The 18636-nt window shown below is 36.0% G+C and overlaps 1 protein-coding gene across 1 annotated transcript in view; it reads right to left on the bottom strand.

The window, feature by feature from the left end:
- The window catches only part of LOC113510757 (ankyrin repeat domain-containing protein 29-like), a 93529-nt gene that overhangs the window by 2181 nt on the left and 72712 nt on the right, over nucleotides 1-18636 (bottom strand). Inside the window, exons 9-11 of the mRNA XM_052896351.1 lie at nucleotides 11448-11582; nucleotides 2651-2723; nucleotides 169-273 (exon numbers count right to left, since the gene is read on the bottom strand). Of these exons, the coding sequence (XP_052752311.1) occupies nucleotides 248-273; nucleotides 2651-2723; nucleotides 11448-11582 (234 nt within the window). The 3' untranslated portion in view covers nucleotides 169-247. The remainder of the gene's footprint in view (nucleotides 1-168; nucleotides 274-2650; nucleotides 2724-11447; nucleotides 11583-18636) is intronic.

Genomic DNA, 18636 nt, shown 5'->3' with positions numbered 1-18636 from the left:
TTCTAAAGTATAAGTATGGTTTCCCTGTCGATGGCGATGGGTATGATGGTGAAAAACTTGTCTTTGTATTGGGAATAATGCGTAAAACGTATTTCTTTGAGTCATTAGCTAGATATGGAACAACATGCGTTTTTGTTCAACAAATAAAATTACTAAGAAATTAATAACCTGTAGGAGGCAGCGCCAGACGAGTGTCCGCCGCAAATCCGCGCTGTGCCAGTCGGTCTAGTAATGTCGTAGCTGACCATCACCGCTCGCTGTCGTGTTCAGCGCCTGTAACATGCATACGACAGTGTAATTGAATTGATTTATCATCATATCAGTCATTAACTGTCCTCTGCTAAAGATAGGCCTTCCCCATAAAGGGGTATTCTACCAGTAAATGCTTCGCTTGGCAGATGACTTGGCAACCACGGGTTTTTGGTGATGTATTAACCTCTCAACTGTGTCGCGTCCGCTGAGCGGATGCGAGTGTATAATATTGTACAAAAAATATATAATTTTACATCTAGTAAGGTGTTAGTTTTTTAATAATTGAAAAATAAAAGGTAATTTATAGGTGACCCCATTTTATTTCTCATAGAACAGTTGCAATGCAATTCAAGTTGAGTGTGGTGTAAGAAATTACATAAGGAATGTAGTTAGAATATAAATCTAATCTCAATTTTGTATAATTCCAATTAGATTTCGGAAAAATCAGGTTTTTTAAACCTATACGCTAAAAATACCTAGTCTGTGTAAAGTCTGCTCACGGGACGCCACAGATGTGGATTTTCCACCATTTTGCATGACACAGTTGAGAAGTTAAGAGACGCGGCTATATCTTTCGACCATTAAATTTCCTTAGTCGCCTCTTACGATACTTGAGAGTAAAGGAAGTGGTGGCCTATTCTATGCCGGGATCGCACGCCAATTAATACTATATACTAGCGACCCACCCCGGCTTCGCAAGGGTGCAATACTAATACTAAATATCGCTGCCGGCCCATTAAAAACTTCTAAAATTATCAGTGTTTTTCTACTATATTATGCGTGTATTATACATATAACCTTTCTCTTGAATGACTCTATTAAAAAATCTGCATTAAAATCCGTTGCGTAGTTTTAAAGATCTAAGCCTACATATGGACTGACAACAGAAGCGACTTTGTTTTATACTATGTACGTGTTGAAGCAGTGTGTGCAGATAGGTATATTCTGCAGATATAAACTGCGACTTCAATTGTAACAAAACGGACTAATGAACGACGAAATGCTTCGTAGGCACATTACGTTAAAAATATTTTTTTTTTTTACAACACAGGGGGCAAACGAGCATGCGGCTCACCTGATGGTAAGTGACTACCGCCGCCCATGATCACCCACAACACCAGCGGCATTACAGGTGTGCTGCCGGCCTTTTAAAAAGGAATATACTCTTTCCTTGAAGGTTATGTTGTCGTATCGGTTCGGAAATACTGCTGCTGGAAGTTGATTCCAAAGAATGGTTGTGCGTAGAAGAAAGTGCCTTGAAAAACGCACGGTGGAAGACCGCCACTCGTCCAGATGATTGAGATGAAACTTTAGTTTGTGGCGGGTTGTACGATGGTGAAAATCAGCAGCAGGTATCAGTCCGAAGAATTCCTCAGAACACTCCCCATGATAAATTGGGTAGAAGATGCACAGAGATGCAACATCTCTGCGCAGTTTCAGTGGGTCAAGTCGGACAGTAAGGCGTTGACTATCGATAAATCGAGCCGCCCGACTTTGAATGCGGTCTAACGGAAGGAGTTGGTACTGTGGCGCTCCTGCTCACAGGTGAGAACAGTATTCCATATACGGCCTGACTTGGGCTTTATATAATTTCAGGCGGTGTTCTGGCATGAAATATCGTCTCACCCTATTCAGCACTCCTAACTTTTTGGAAGCTATCTTAGCCTTCTCCTCCAGATGACCGCAAAACTGGACATCGCAAGATATATCAACGCCCAGAATTCCTAGACTCGACTTTTTATCAAGGGAAGTGCCCTGAAAGTGAGGAGATATGACAAACGGATATTTGAATTTAGGACGCGGAATTTCATGTAAGTAATCCAATATCTCTGTACGTCGTCGTCTCTGTAGGTAGATTTTGTTTTGCAATACGCAGTAGGGTCGATTCTGAGATGATTCATGAAATGGAATGAAATATAAATGTGAATATGCTAGTTGAGGGTATCCTACAAATATTTGCACAATAATCTAGATTTGTACTATTATTAGACAGCTAATTGTTTAATAGTCAGGTCAATTGTTCGGTTGTTTACATTTTCATAAAGTTCGTAAATTTGGAATTTACTAAATTTGTGACCTGCCAAGGGGTTCTTATTCTCGTTGATTGACGGCAAACGCTAAGTCCGGGAGGAGAAAATGGTACAATTGGCACATTGGCAGCTTAATTTACATAATTTATTTGTTAGTTTAGTTATCCGTTTTATTGTTGTTTACTTTAACAACATCGGGAATTTAAGGTCTTAGGATAATGGCTAGGTAATTTTACAATTGGTACTTGGAGAAAGATGAATTTGAAGAAAAGAAAAGAAAATAGTGTAGGTAAGGAGTAATAATATATATAAGGGATAAAAAAATATTAGAATCAGTAATTTTGTGCAATGGAGAACTTTTTGCTTACCTTCGTTAGCAGCAGGCGAGTGTCCTCCGGATTTGTCCTCGTTGCGAGGGGTCGTCGACCCATCTGAATGGTCCTGGAATGGGTAATTTAATGTAAAGAGGTTTTAAAATTAATAAAAAACAAGCGTCACGTTGTTCGTTCATCATATTCGAAATGGCATAACCGAAAATGATGAAATTTTGAAAAATTCGAAAATATTGTTTGTTGCAACTTGAAAAGATAATTTTCATTGTAATCACAGTATTATTTTTATTATACTCGTATGTATATTAGATATTTAGGTTATTTATAAGTATTATACGGAACTAAATAATCGAGGAATTGGCAGCGTTCCTCTTAAAGCATCACCAAAGCTAACTACGATTGTCAAGCGTAGCAACTACTGTCACAATCTCAGTAGGGGAGGCCTATATTCAACAGTCTACTGCTAGATATACTGTCCATAGTAAGTATATACTTATATAACGGAAGGACCGTAGTTAATAACTGATAACGTCATAGTCGTAGAATACTGACGGATCTGACAAATATTACATATATAGATCCGTCAGTATTCTACGACTATGACGATATGATGATGAATGAATGCAAAATCTTTATTGTTCCTTGCAAAGAATGATACAGATTATAAAGATTAACAATATGTACACAAACAAAGTTAATTACATAAATGCAAGATAAAGAGGCAGCAGTGGGCGGCCTTATCGCTAAATAGCGATTTATCTATCTCTTCCAGGCAACCTTATTATGATAATAATGATTATATTATATTGGATAATTAAATTTACAAGTGTAGTATACCCTCAATGTAATGGATCCGTTAGGGGGCAAAACAAGGTATACCGGATCAGAAAGTTAACACAATTTTTTTTTTAATATTATCGTATAAAATTTTTAAGATAAAAATGCAATGTGTCAACACTCATTTTCATCCCCATGATGTTGTGAAAGGGCGAATAAGAAAACAACACATAATAGACTTGCGTAAGTGTAAACATCCCACGCTTGACATTTTGGTAAAAACAATAGCGTAATTTAAGGTTATTTACCAGAGAGATCTGGCCTCTTAAATTCGGCGCATATATACTCCCAGATATCTTTGAGAAGCTTCGGTCATATCCTGGGGTGGGCACTATACGACTGGGATGGGCCCCGCCCACCCGGCACCCTTCTAAATACCCCTGCGGTTATAATGTAAGATGTCACGTGTGTGTTGTACTAATAGATACGTCATCAATTTGCTCAGGTGTACTCAAGTGACCGAAAAGTGGATAGTGGCGAAATGTTTCGGAAATTGAATAATTTTGTACCTCTAGCACGGAACCCCTAGAGTCTGGCCTATGTGACTCGTTTTATCGGTTTCTTGAAAATATAAGAGTATTGGTAAATATACTTTTTTATAGGTTTTGTATGGTTTTTTTCGTGGATGATAATGAAATGGTAAACCCGCCTGCGTTAACGGTATACGCTGGCGGAGCATCAGTGATGGATGGTAGGTGAGAATAAAAATGCAAGTCAGTTAGCCCATCGTAATGGATACACGTGGCATTCAGCTCGATGGTTTCCAGGGGAGACCACGTGGACAAGGTATATAGCTAGTAATGGGACTGGTAGTCCACATTACTAACAATCCCTTCCCTCCCCGGTTTTGTATGGTTTGGTTTGTTAATTATTTAAGATTTTGTCCCAAAAAAAAAAACTTATGGAGAAGGCCTATTGTTCAGCAATAGACAATCAACGGCTGATATCATCGTCTGTCGAGTCAGTGATTATAAAATTCTAATATTAAAAATGTATAAAATTATAACAAAATGCTAGTTAAGCTTACAAGTCAGAATAAGAATGTCTTGTTTTTGCTAGATACCTCGTAGCTAGTCCTGGAGCTCTTTCGCATCTACCCACTTATTTTGTTAATCAATTTCAGTAAACTGGCTTTGTTTTCTTGTTAGTATATTATAATTATATGGACATTTTTTTATCCAAATAGACTTATATTTTTAACTATGTTTATCTTTCGTCATCAGAACCATGGCAATGCTCGTTAATTAAAGTACCTATATACCATATATATATATATATATATATATATATATATATATATATATATATATATATATATATATATGTGAAAATAGAATGGTAACCACGTCCGCGCTATCGGTATACACCGACGAGGCACCAGTGAAAGATGATAGGTGAAAATGAATGCAGCTCAGGTGGCTCACCATGATGAATTCGACAAGAATTAAACATGATGATTTCCAGGAGGAACCACGAGGAGGTCGACCTAGTTGGGTATATTGCTAGTAATGGGATTTTTAGTCTCCATTACTAACAATCCCTTTCCCCCAGTACCTATATTTACACGTGTTTCAAAATTAAAACATAATAAGTAATTTTTCTAGGCACGATTTTATATTCTCAATGTCCGGGATACACGAGACGGAGTTATGAGTAAAAAATAGTGTAATTTATATTTTGTTAATAAAGTTTAATGATCAACCTTCGAATCATTGTATTGTATATGTATTTTAGATTTTTTTTTAATGAATGATAATGGAATGGTAACCCCACCTGCGCTATCGGTATACACCGGCGGGGCACCAGTGAAGGATGATAGATGAGTATGAAGCAGGTCAGTTAGCCCATCGTGACGAATTCAACAAGAATTGTTCACGATGGTTTCCAGGTGCATATTGGTAGCAATGGGGCTGTCAAACTCCCTTGATAACAATCCCTTTCCCCCCAATTTTAGATTATTGGCCACAACAGAATATCAGTGTTTTACTCTTTTAAGGGCAAAGTAATAAACTGAGTTGTGGCCATTTTGTGTTACTATGGCACACGCATAGAGGAAAGGAAAGAAAGGAAATTGTTAATTTATGTAATTGTTTTTTTTTTTGTTTTGTGCTTTTTTATTTTTATTCTTTTATCTCTTTTACTGTGTTTTATGTGTATGTTTTTTTTTTATTGTAATTTGTGTGCTGTAAGTAATGTAAATAAATTATCTATCTATCTATTTTCCAGGGGTTCCTGCTCCTTAAAATACGCATATGTACTCTCTGATATGTCTACCGATTCGCCTGTCAAGCAGTGGCATCTACTGACAAAACCTTCCTTTATGGCTAATGTTTAGCAGTGAACGATTGACGGCTTACATGACGATGATGACTGGCACTTCAGAATCAACTACATTATATTTTTAGAAGTGTTTTTTTTTTTTACATTGCTCACTGAATGTTTATTACTAAAATCCAAAATTGGCAAACACAATCTGTAGCGTCCAAATGAATACAAACAAAGCTAAAGCTGCACTTAAACGCTGAAGCATAATACAGAGTTGTGCCCAATTGTTCGAACAATAAACGCTCATTCCGCTTGTTTCCCCGGAAACGCTACTTTTTGTACTGAATATAGTATAGTTAACAGGAGCTTTACTGGCTTTACTGAACGGATATTGTGTTAGTTAGAACTAATGGAACGCGGCCCGCCCCCAGGTGGGGGTCTCCCACCCGTACCGATAAAAAGCAGAATGATTTTAACATGGTTTCGCTTTATCTCGGTCCGCTTTGTAGGGTGTAATTTAAATTCTTAGAGGGAAATACGTAGGTATATTCTTAGCTGCATTAACTTTTTAATTCATTAAGATTCACCTATTTTACATTTGATATCTTAGGCAGAGAAAATTTAAATTCATAAAGGAAAAGATAGGTGAATGGTTATAACGTCGTATTTAATAGTTAAAAAAAAATATCTTTTTTAATAACACGATTCTAGTTAAAAAAATACTCTATAATATCTCGATTATCTGGCTCAAATACAATCAAGTAATTAAATTTTTATATATTTTTTTATTATGTAAAGGGTTTTATATATATCATTTAGACATTACGATATAAAAAAAATTATGAGCTATAAAAGCATTGGATTACGTAATATCTACCTATTTACCCAATTAATATATAATACCATTTCTAAATAGATAATTAATGAAATAAGTGAAGAACAAGTCCGGATAATCGAATATTCGGACAATTGATGCTCGGAAAATCGAGATTCTACTGTACTTAAAATCTTTCATTGTATAATACTTAATTGTATTTATAGATACAATTCATGGGGTTTTTACCTATCAACTAAACAAGTACTGGGGGAAAAAAATTTAACAGTCTTCCAATTTTCTCTGGCTTGTACATATACTATCTCTCGAATAACAGGTTTATTTTTAAATCTATATCAATCTCGCCAAATGATTATCCAGATCTATATCTATAAAGCCAATGACAATTTTGTATGGCATTCATGAAACAACAATTAGGAATAAGGTTAGAATTGGGAGCGATTCCCAATAGTTTACATTGGCAAGTTACACTAATATGTATGTATGAAAACCTCATGGAATCATTACGTCGCTAGTATTACATATCGAGGGTTCGTAACGTCTCAATTCTAGCATGGATCTATTGGAATTTATTTCAAAAATAACTCCACATGTCGCGAAGTTCTAACACGACTAAGTAAATGGGGAGGGATTAGTAATGCGGTCTACCAGTCTCATTGCTAGTAATATATCCTGTCAGGTCGCCTTCCACGTGGTCCTCCCTGAAAACCATCGTGCTGAATCCCAGGTTTATTCATCACGGTGGACTAACTGACTTGCCTTTTCATTTTCACCTGTCATCTCTCATTGGTGCTCCGACAGCGTATATCGTTAGAGCAGGCGGGATCGCCATTCTATGATCATCGATTAAAAAAAAAACAATGTAAGTAACATCTAATGATTTTGTAATTTTCTATCCATGGATGGGGAAATCTCACCAAAAACTGTTTTATTTAAAGGAAATGTGGAGATCTAGCAATATGCTGTAAAGGTTCGGTAAAACGAAAAAGTTTCTTCATTGTCTCTGTTTTATGTAAAGTTATAAAGATGTAAATATTACTTATGCATTAAATAAATAACGAGAGACTTGTTATCCAGGCTCATTATTTTTTAACAAGCGATCTATCTTGTATTTACGTCGTTGGTAGAGTTGAAAAGTTGGAAAATTCGTTATACGATCATTAGATATGATGTTTTTATGTTCCATTCTTTTTTATAGGAGAATGAATAACCTAAATTGGTCTACAAAAAAAGCGACTTTAAAAGTGAACACACACATCGATAAACGACGTCTTTTAATTAAGAATGTATAGGTACATATATATATATATTTATACAACTTAGAATGGCAAACAAGCTGACGGCCCACCTGATGGAAAGTGATAACCGTCGCCTATAGTCATGAGCAGTACCATGGACATAACAGAGTATACTGTTTTGACCATGATACCCCCCATGCGTTGCCATTCCTGAGGACTCAGGTGTTATTCCTCTGTACCCAGTAAATTCACGCCATATCCCACCATTCAAACTGAAACACAGCCATGCATACACAACTGCTTCACGGTTGAAACACGAATGGGACAGAGGTACCCAAGCAATCGAGTTTTGTACAAAGTCTCCCTCTAGTGAACATATATACAACAAACATAACAAACTATGTGCATGAGGAACAATCTAAAGGATGCACGACTTAGAAATCGAATATTCAGACCGTACCCAAGCACTATCTTTAATCTATGACTAAGACGTATAAATTTACTTATATATTAGATTGGCTAGCCAAGTTGTCAGCAACAACTTATATAATTGAATTTTTTAATTGACCAGAATGAAAAATTGTGTAGTTTAAGTATATCCACCGAAACAATCGTTCCTGTATATATAGCAACTATTTTAATTACAATTCTCAATCTAAATTATCTTTAGTAGGGGTAGGCATTAAATAGCAAAATCTATATATATTAGTTACTATATCTATAACCCTTTCAGACCCAAGATTTTTTTTCTTTCAGATTAAATATGTTTTCGTGTTTTGGAGCCAAGCCATCTTGCCGGCACGCACGAGACTACTGCACCACCTAACCGCTAAAATGATTTCTTATCGGCTGGTTTACAATCTCACTATCATATTATTTCAGCTTCGTGCGTAACAATGAATTGCGCGCGGTTTTTGAATTTTTTAACGTTACAACTGACGCCCGTATCGTTCAGGTCTGAATGGGATATATTGGCTCAATAACGAATATGTTAAATGTCTGTTATCCAATATTTAATGTTGAAATGACGAACTTAATAGAAATTAATATAGATATCCAACTGCTATGGGCGATATTGAAAAACATGATCACTTTTTTTCCGCCATCAATATCTAGGCGAACCCAATATATAGATATTGGTGCGGTATCGATATTACTCATGCCTAGTCACTAGTTTTTTTTTTAATGGGTGATAAGGGAATGGTAACCCCACCCGCGCTATTGGTATACACCGGCGGGGCACCAGTGAGGGATGATAAATTAGGATGAAGCAGGTCAGTTAGCCCATCGTGACGAATTCAACAAGAATTGTTCACGATGGTTTCCAGGGGGAACCACGTGGAGGTCGACCTGATAGGGCATATTGCTAGCAATGTCGAATTCCATTGCTAACAATCCCTTTCCCACCTGCCTAGTCACTAGTGTACTACACAAAAGTAGCCTGTATTCTTCTTAATTCCAAATATTAGATATTTTATTCTGTATAGTCAACAGAAATTCAAACACAATGAGCCAACAATCTGTATTGTTGAGGTTTTCAACGGAAAATGTAAACAAACAGCCTACATAAGCCGTTATAATTGGTAGGATTCCCGTTGTAAAGACCACAAACAGTCAATAGAGATCAATCTATATTTTATGCCAGGTTTTATCCGCGACAAATTTTTTTTTATAATACATGTAGCACGATATGACTACACTGTCCTGAGCGTTTTATTATTGTTATTGCAAGACGGGCTTTTTCAGACAGAAAACCTCGAACCCTTATGTCTTAGGAGAGATTTTGTCTCACTCTGCGTATTCTACCGGTTGTTTTTTATGTTTTGTAATTATTTATATTTATAATATATCTATAAAACGGATTGTGCTCAGAGGAATTATTCAATATGATGCCCACAGCCACTTTCAACCATCGTACGGCTCGCCATCGACAGGGAGTTCGCCGTCATACCCTACAGTCTAAATGGACGCGTACAACGCGGTTTTAGATATGTTTTCTCTAACGAACACTCGGTTTATGGAATGAGCTCCCTGCAGAGGTTTTCCTAAGAGACTACAGCATGGGGTTTTTTAAACAGGGGGTAAAGAGGTTTCTTCAGGGTCGGCAACGCGCGCGTAATTCCTCTGGTACTGCAGGCGTTCATAGGCTACGGTAACCGCTTACCATCAAGTGGGCTTGTTGCCCATGCAAGTATGCTTGTTTTTTTTTATACAACTTAGAATTGCCAGTGGTATAAAAAAAAAACTTATGACACTGCTACTAAAAAACTTATCTTTTGTACCCTTTTTTAACGCACAACGGCCCAAATGAGAGGCTAAGCGCGGAAAACAGAGTCTTTCTCACATTCACGCATACCCTTTTTTAAAGTTCGCTGCAAATTTTTATCAGTGATAGGAATTTTAAGATGTTTTTTATCTCTTCAGAATATAAACTATATTTTCCAAAAGAGATATGTCGTTTATGTATGAGCGGGCAATAGCATTTACATAATTAATAACAATTAATAAAGCATACATGAACAATATAGCCCATGAATGGGATCAACTACCGATCAAGGTTTCTTGATTGAATAGGAGTAAAAGTAGCAACATGCCCTTCTTCATCACATATGTATGTACTGCGAAATATTTCAAAATAATTAGTTAACCTATTAAAGAGCTAAGAGATAACAAACAAACCTTGTCCCCACTTGCATGTCTAGTAGGTCGAGTAAGTCCCTTATTCTCAAAATCCCTCCTCATACCTCCTCATGCTATAGTGGATCATTTACGGCTCATGCGGCTAGACTATGGAACTCCCTTCCACTGCACATTCGTAAAAGTCAATCGCTGAATGTTCTCAAGAGCAGATCAAAAGAGCACCTTCTGTCCTTACGAACTTATTATGTTTATGTAGGTATATGTACGTATTTTGTATATGTAGAAATAATATTTTATTTTGTGTTTTTATGTGTGTGTGTGTGTGTTTTGAATGTAAATATATAAGTTATTTTGTATTTAGGTAGACACATTTGTTGTTTCTTAGTACTATTTTGTAGTACTAAGAAGTAATAAATATTCAATAATAGTAAGTAATAGTACTAAACTGTTTCCACTTCTTATTGTACGCACACTGCCCGCTGGTAATTAATGCTCCTTTCCATTCAAGGTTTGCTGGAAGAGAACTCTTACAAGAGTTGAGGTCGCCTGTTGTAAATTTTGTGTACAATAAAGTAGGTATAAATAAACAATCTTACTGTTATGTTTATAATATTAGTAAAAATTAGTGTCAGTCGTTTAAAAAATACGTTTTGACATGGTCAGCGTCCTGAACTGTCATGTAACCGTTTAGGAAATATCAAAGACGTCGGACTATGAGTTCTTTACACAATGATATTCATCATATCATGTCAGCCGTTGATTGTCCATTGCTGATCATAAGTCTCTACCATAAGGAAGGATTTGCCTAATAGTTGCCACGCTTGGCAGGCAGGTTGGCAATCTCTTTTACATTTTGGTAATATTTTAAAAGGGACGCTGCTGTCCATCTTTGATCATACAGTTCCTTTAGTCGCCTTTTACGACACTCACTGGAAAGGAAGTGGTGGCCCATTCTATGCCGGGACCACGTGGCAATTACTTTTATAGGATTAAAAAAGAATGCATTAATTTTTTTTACCTGACGCTGGTCCAAGTTTGCAGTGGCGGTGAGTAGATCCAAGATAGCAGAGAAGGAGCCTCTGGCAGCTCGCCTGAAACCCTCGGGTGGAGATTCAGCAGCACCGCCCGCTACGCTCACTGGGGACTGTGACCACTAGACAAAAAGATTTTAATTTATAATCGCAACAAAATTACATTATCACCTGGTCCTCATTGTTAGGATATCCATATCATGAGAAAGCATTCAAAGAACATCTGGGGACAGTCGTATAGTGTACAATGTGTGTTGGGTGTGAGTGTACAGCAAAATCACACTTGAGAAAAGTGATTTTTTCAAATTATTCATTTTATATAACAATCTATATATCAAATCCATCATTTTATATATCAAATCCATTTTATACAACATATATATATATATATATATATATATATATATATATATATATATATATATATATATATATATATATATATATATAGGGTCGCCAAAGCACGTGACATCCCTGCTATTACATTCATAGGCCGTAGCCTACGGGCTTACCGTATAACCCCGTTTACTTTCAGACGGGTCATAAGTTTGTACGCCACCATAGTTGTATAAAAAGAATTGGTATACAGTTTCCTTTTTCAATCATCTTTTGGACGATGGTGACCAGATCAATCGATTTATCAAGATAGATAATGATGCAAATATTCAACTTGGTTCAGACATACGAGTATAATAAGCATCCAAATATCTAAACTTCTTTACAAACTTGCACAATTATCTGCTAACATAAGTAAGTTCACAAGTAGATAGATAGATAGATACTCTTTATTGTTTCCTCCAAAAGATTACAATAGTAAACTTATTATAAATATAAACAATTACAAGAAATAATCACAATGAGAAAACAATGGGCGATCTTATCGCTAAGAGCGATCTCTTCCAGGCGACCTGTGGATGGTCATCATCATATCTTTTTTTTTAATGGATGATAATGGAATGGTAACCCCGCCCGCGCTATATTGGTATACACCGACGGGGCACCAGTGAGAGATGATACTCGTAGATGAGGATGAAGCAGGTCAGTTAGCCCATCGGGACAAATTCCACAAGAATTGTTCACGATGGATTCCGGGGGGAACCACGTGGAGGTCGACCTAATTATTGCTAGTAATGTGGCTATCAAACACCATTGCTAATAATCCCTTTCCCCCCATCATCATATCAGCCGTTAATTGCCCGTTACTCAACATAGGCCTCCCCATATGTGAGAGGTCTTGCCAGTAGTTGCCACGCTTGGTGTGTGGGTTGGCAGCTGCAATTAGGCTTTGGTGATGTTTTAAGAGGGATGCTGCTGCCCATTCCTCAACTATTAAGTTTCCTCTTACGATACCCAAGGGAAAGGAAGGTGTAGTCCATTCAATGTTAAGACCATACGGCGTTGATAGTAACACACAAGTGAATAGGTAAATTAGGTATTTATCTGTTTGGAGTTCAAACACACCTCCTAGGGGGGAAAGGGATTGTTAGTAATGGGGTAAAATAGCCCTTACTTAATTACTAGCAATATATCCTGTCAGGTCGACCTCCACGTGGTTCCCCTTGGAAACCATCGTGAACAATTCTTGTTGAATTCGTCACGATGGGCTAACTGGCCTGCTTCATCCTCACCTATCATCCTTCACTGGTGCCCCGCCGGTGTATACCGATAGCGCGGGTGGGATTACCATTCCATTATCACCCATTAAAAAAAAAACACACCTCCTATATCGAAGTATAGGCGGCAGATTGCTAATCATTAAACTAATTTGAACACTATCAAAACTCTACTGTCATATTGAGTGTATTTACTAATGGAGTTCGTTAATTAATTTATGTGACTTTAATGCCATGATCATAATTTCAAATTAAAACTAATGCTTTCGCTGGCAACGCAAATCGCCTGTTCCTAGGGTGCAAAATATTCATTCGTTACTATTGGTATCTTAGAGAATTAGATGAACATATCTGAGGACAATCCAGTCCCCTCGAAACGAGGGAAGGGGACTTGCGAGAAATATATTTTGCCAGGTCGACCTTCATGCAGTCCCTTCAAAAATCGTCGATTACTGGTAAAATGGTTATGAAGACGTTAGTAAAAAAGTTACAAAATGAATTTGGGCAAGACATTTGGTCAGAAAATAAAACGACCGTTTGATTAAGACAGTGGAGTGGAGAGACCAAAGGAAAGTCTATGACCAACAGTGGGTACACGGGGCCCAATTAAACACATCTGCATTGGCGTATTTGAGATTAATTTCCAGGAAGGCCTGGTCCTTTAAAAAAGGCGCGTATACAGACACACATATCTTTGCAAAACTTAGCTCGCATCCTGGGATTGGCACCAAACAATTCTGGGATATTGGATTCTGTGAGCTGGTTTTTCGTCAACAGATGTCTCTAGGTAACAAAGTAATAATGCAGTAATTTTATCAGCTATATTTGCACGTAGCTGGATGTGTGTTGAACTGAACGCGATGATATCACTCACACTTGACATGGTTTATGAATACTTAACCGGTTTGGTTAATAATTGAATCAGGCCCCGGGCGCGGCGTCCGAGCCTGATGAAACTTGGAAGTGGCCTTAATGTCGGGATAATTCTGCAAATATTATACTTAAAAGTCACATAGAAAGCGGGTTTAAAGAGGATTTTTGTAGGGTGTAGTTTAAGACTTTTAATAAACATACTTTTCTTTATATTTCGCTTAGCTGACTCGGGAAAGGGCGTTTCGGCCTCTACCGCCATTTAATAGATCCATTTTTTGTTATCGGCAGATAAATTCTCCTATCACTAAGGTAAGGTAAACTAAACAATAATTTATTTACAAAATTTTATTAAAATTGATTTAGAATGAATATCGTACTTATGTATTAAGAAGATAAGTATTTTTTTCTAATAATTATTTATTTATTTTTTCTGTAAAGAAAATGTGTGCCCATGTAAGCCTCTCATTCAGTCGTTGAAAAAAATTCAATTCAATTAATTAAATTAAACATTTATTTTGAATAGCTACCCCAGTTATAATAGGTTGTAGGTACTTATACCTCGTATGGGCAGGCAAGGAGTAAAATAACAAGGTAAAATTAAAAATAATTTGACTGCTATAAACATGTTATATCAGTACACACAGCCAATGAAGGTAGTAAAGCAGAGTGTAAAAGAGCTCAAACGTTACGACGCAAAATGTAGTTAAACCGATACAAGTTTGCGCTTGAGTAAAAGTTTTTTTTTTTATAACTACAATAGCAAACAGGCATACTGACGTAATAGGTTTTTTTAATGGCTGATAATGGATTGGTAACCCGACCCGCGCTATCGGTATCATCACTCACCGGTGGGGCACCAGTTTGTGATGATAGATGAGGATGAAGCAGGTCAGTTAGCCCATCGTGACAAATTCAACAAGAATTATTCACGACGGTTTCCAGGCGGAACCACATGGAGGTCGACCTAATAGGGCATATTGTTAGCAAGGGGGCTGTCAAACTCCATTACTATCAATTCCTTCCCCCCCCCCCCCTCTCGACGTAATAGGGTTATCGTAACCTAAGGACATCTGTAACACAAGGGATGCCACGTGCACGTTGCTGATCCTTAAGAAACTTTAATATGCTCTTTTTAAGTAAACGAAATTGTATCGAAATGGGTAAAAAAACGTTTGATATTTGGTTAAAAATAAATAAATCATATCTGGCAATTACGTGACTATCTTTCAGAATATTAGGGTGAGCTCTCTGTTAATAGTACCTACATATTATATTATAGTACATATATTACCTTTCTCCGATTTGAGAACTCGATTCCACAATCCTAACTGTGAGTTTAGAATTTCACAGCACGTTATTGAATTCAAACGATTCAAGTTCATATTATACTCGGAACGGCGAAGGAATTGAAATAAAATTTTGTGGAATAAGAAAGAGGTATAAGGGAAGAGTGTAGTGTTAAAGTATGGGTAGAGACGATTACTTTCAAACGATCTAAAAAAAGGATATTAACAAAGACAGGATATGCTAATCTGTTTATTTCTAGAAGTTCATGTTACTTGATTAGTAATATGAATATAGAAATAAAAATAAATATGACATAAGTAGATAGTTTCTCCATTTGTATGGTATTTATTGGATTATAGTGCAGTACTATGGTCCCGGCATAGAATAGGCCACCCCTTCCTTTCTCGTGGGTATCGTATCGTAAGAGGCGTCTAAGGGAGGGCGAGGGATGTGTACGAGCGTCCCTCTTTAGACATCTCTAAAGCCTAACTGGGCAATCCGCCTACCAAGCGTGGCAACTACTGGAAAATCCCCCCTAGGGGAGGCTTATGTTCAGCAGTGGACAGTGAAAAGCTGATATGATGATGAGATAACATTATATATATATATATATATATTCTTCATTGCAATTGTATTACATTGTTAATGCATTTATAAATATCGTAAGCAAGGGTGGACTTATCTTTGACAGAGATCTTACATATCGTCATAGTCGTAGAATACTACCGGATCTATATATATTTGTCAGATCCGTCAGTATTCTACAACTGTGACGATATATTACAGCCATATGCACAGATATACTTGTAAATTGTAAGTCGAATTATATTCAATCTTATACGCTATTTCACTTAGATATTATTTGAAATTACATTTTGGCATTTAGAACAGGTACGTACATTATTTTAATTTCCCACGAGCGCAGATACCATATGCTAGTACCACGAGTAAAGGCTTACATTGTATTTAGTTGTATTATGTTTAAAATTCATGTTAAATATTTGTTATTTCAACGGCGATTAAGTACTTAATAAATCTTCCATGTTGATGTATGTTACACTAGTACCTATGAATAAAATAGCTAGTTAAATAGCTTTGATCATGTGATTATTTTAGCTATATTTGACTAAGTTACATAAGGATTTTCTATAAATCATTAGTACATTTAATTTGTGTGTTGATATATCAGTTATGTAGAATATTATACCTACAGTCTACGGCTTTGTTTGTCCTTTGTCTTTCTTTTAATAATATTTATTTACTTATTTATCCAAAGCACAAAATACCTTATATAGGATAGATACTACATAATACATAGTTATTATATCTCATAATGCTTATCGTTGTTTTAATTTATGTATATGTATATATATATTTGATATATATATCATATGTATTAGTTTATCCATATATATTAAAAGTAATGTTTATGTATTATATGTGCATTTCTTATGTGTATATTATATTTATATTGTGTATTGCCTTAATGTGTTACTGTAATTGTCACATATTTTTCACCACATCTGCCCTTCATACGCTTTCTGTTTTTACCCAATGGTTAGCTGGTAGAGAATGCCATATGGCATTAAGCTCGCCATTTGTACAAAATTTTATTGTGCAATAAAGAATAAATAAAATAAATAAATAAATAACATTAGAAAAATTAAAATTACTGCTAATTTACAGTCAATACAATTCAAATTGTTTTCTTTTTTAATTATATTCCGCCCACTACGTATTAAAGCTAAACTATAGCATATGAGGCAAATGGATTGTTAGTAATCAGTATAAAAATTCCATTGCTACCCCATCAGGTCGACCTCCACGCGGCTCCTTTTGGAAACTATCGTGGTTAATTCTTGTTGAATCGACCAATATAGGGTCATCTGACCTGTCTTCATCGTCACCTCTAATACTTCACTGGTGCTCGGCCTGCGTATACCAATAGCGTAGGTCATTGCATTCATTCCTACCATTTCATTTTCACCGATTAAAAAAAAACAGTACGTAGGCTACGTATGGAAGATATGGTCTTAAAAATATTTACAAAATTATACATTTATACTTATGCATTTGTATTGTTACATTTATTTGTTGTCTTGCTTTATATTCTATGTAGTATAATGCAAATAAAGTATACTCATTTATTCATTCATTCATTTTTTATGGAATTTGTAATTATAAACAAGTCCACTGCTAAACATAGATCTTCCCCTGGGTTTGCCAGTAGTTACCATGCTTGGCAGGCGGGTTTTTTTTTAATGGATGATAATGGAATGGTAACTCCACCCGCGCTATCGGTATACACCGGCGGGGCACCAGTGAAGGATGATAGGTGAGGATGAAGTAGGTCAGTTGGCCCATCGTGACGAATTCGACAAGAATTGTTCACGATGGTTTCCAGGGGGAATCACGTGGAGGTCGACCTAATAAGGCATATTGCTAGTAATGGAACTGTCGAACTCCATTACTAACAATCCCTTTCCCCCCTGGCAGGCGGGTTGGCAACTGCAACTTTGGTGATATTAACGTCTATGCGAGAGAAATTGCAGTATGCATCTAGTTTATTATAAGTAGGATTAACGCCTTATAAACGGCAAACAAATCTATTCGGCCCTCACTTAATTATTAATGCGATAACGCCATTATTTTGGGCAAATTCGGCATTAAAATGTCAAATTAGTCGTTGATTAAGTAGCGAGTTGGCGGACGGGAAAGTACCTGCGTGTATTATAGTCTATTTCTATAAAATATAATAAGGAAGTTAATAAAGGAGTAGGTAGTATATTTAGAATATGAAGTATATATATATATATATATATATATATATATATATATCTTTATCAGTTATTAATCGTTTTGAAAAATTACTTTTTTTAAAGGATATATTTACAGATCTGTCTCATAGATATTTTATCAAAATCGTACATCGGTAGTTTATTTTTTTATTATTAAAATAACTTTTTTATTAGTAATGTAAAAGAGAGAAAATTTACAATAAAATTAATTTTAATTTTAAATTTACCAGAGGGAGACTTTGTACAAAAGTCGTTTGCTTGGGCACCTCTGTCTCATTTGTGTTTCTACTGTGAAGCAGTTTTGTTTGCGTACTGAATTGCAGGTGTATTCATCATAATGAACTAACTGACCTGCTTTTTCATTCTCACCTATCATCTTTCACTGGTGCCCCGCCAGTGTACGCTGTTAGTGCAGGCGGGGTTCCATTCCATTATCATCCATTAAAAAAAGTAAGTACATACTGTGATTAATATAATATAAGATTGTATTTAGACGATGTTTATACATGGGAGATATTGAACAAAAATTTTATATGATAAGATTCACTTATCATATTAAATTTTTAAAATAATATATAATATATATAATTTATAAAATAATATAT

The sequence above is a fragment of the Galleria mellonella genome, unplaced genomic scaffold, assembly GCF_026898425.1.
Source record: "Galleria mellonella isolate WM207_F2 unplaced genomic scaffold, CSIRO_AGI_GalMel_v1 utg32, whole genome shotgun sequence".
Classification (NCBI taxonomy): Eukaryota; Metazoa; Arthropoda; class Insecta; order Lepidoptera; family Pyralidae; genus Galleria; species Galleria mellonella.
The sequence above is the reverse complement of the archived record's forward strand: the minus strand, read 5'-3'. Positions and strand labels throughout refer to the sequence as shown.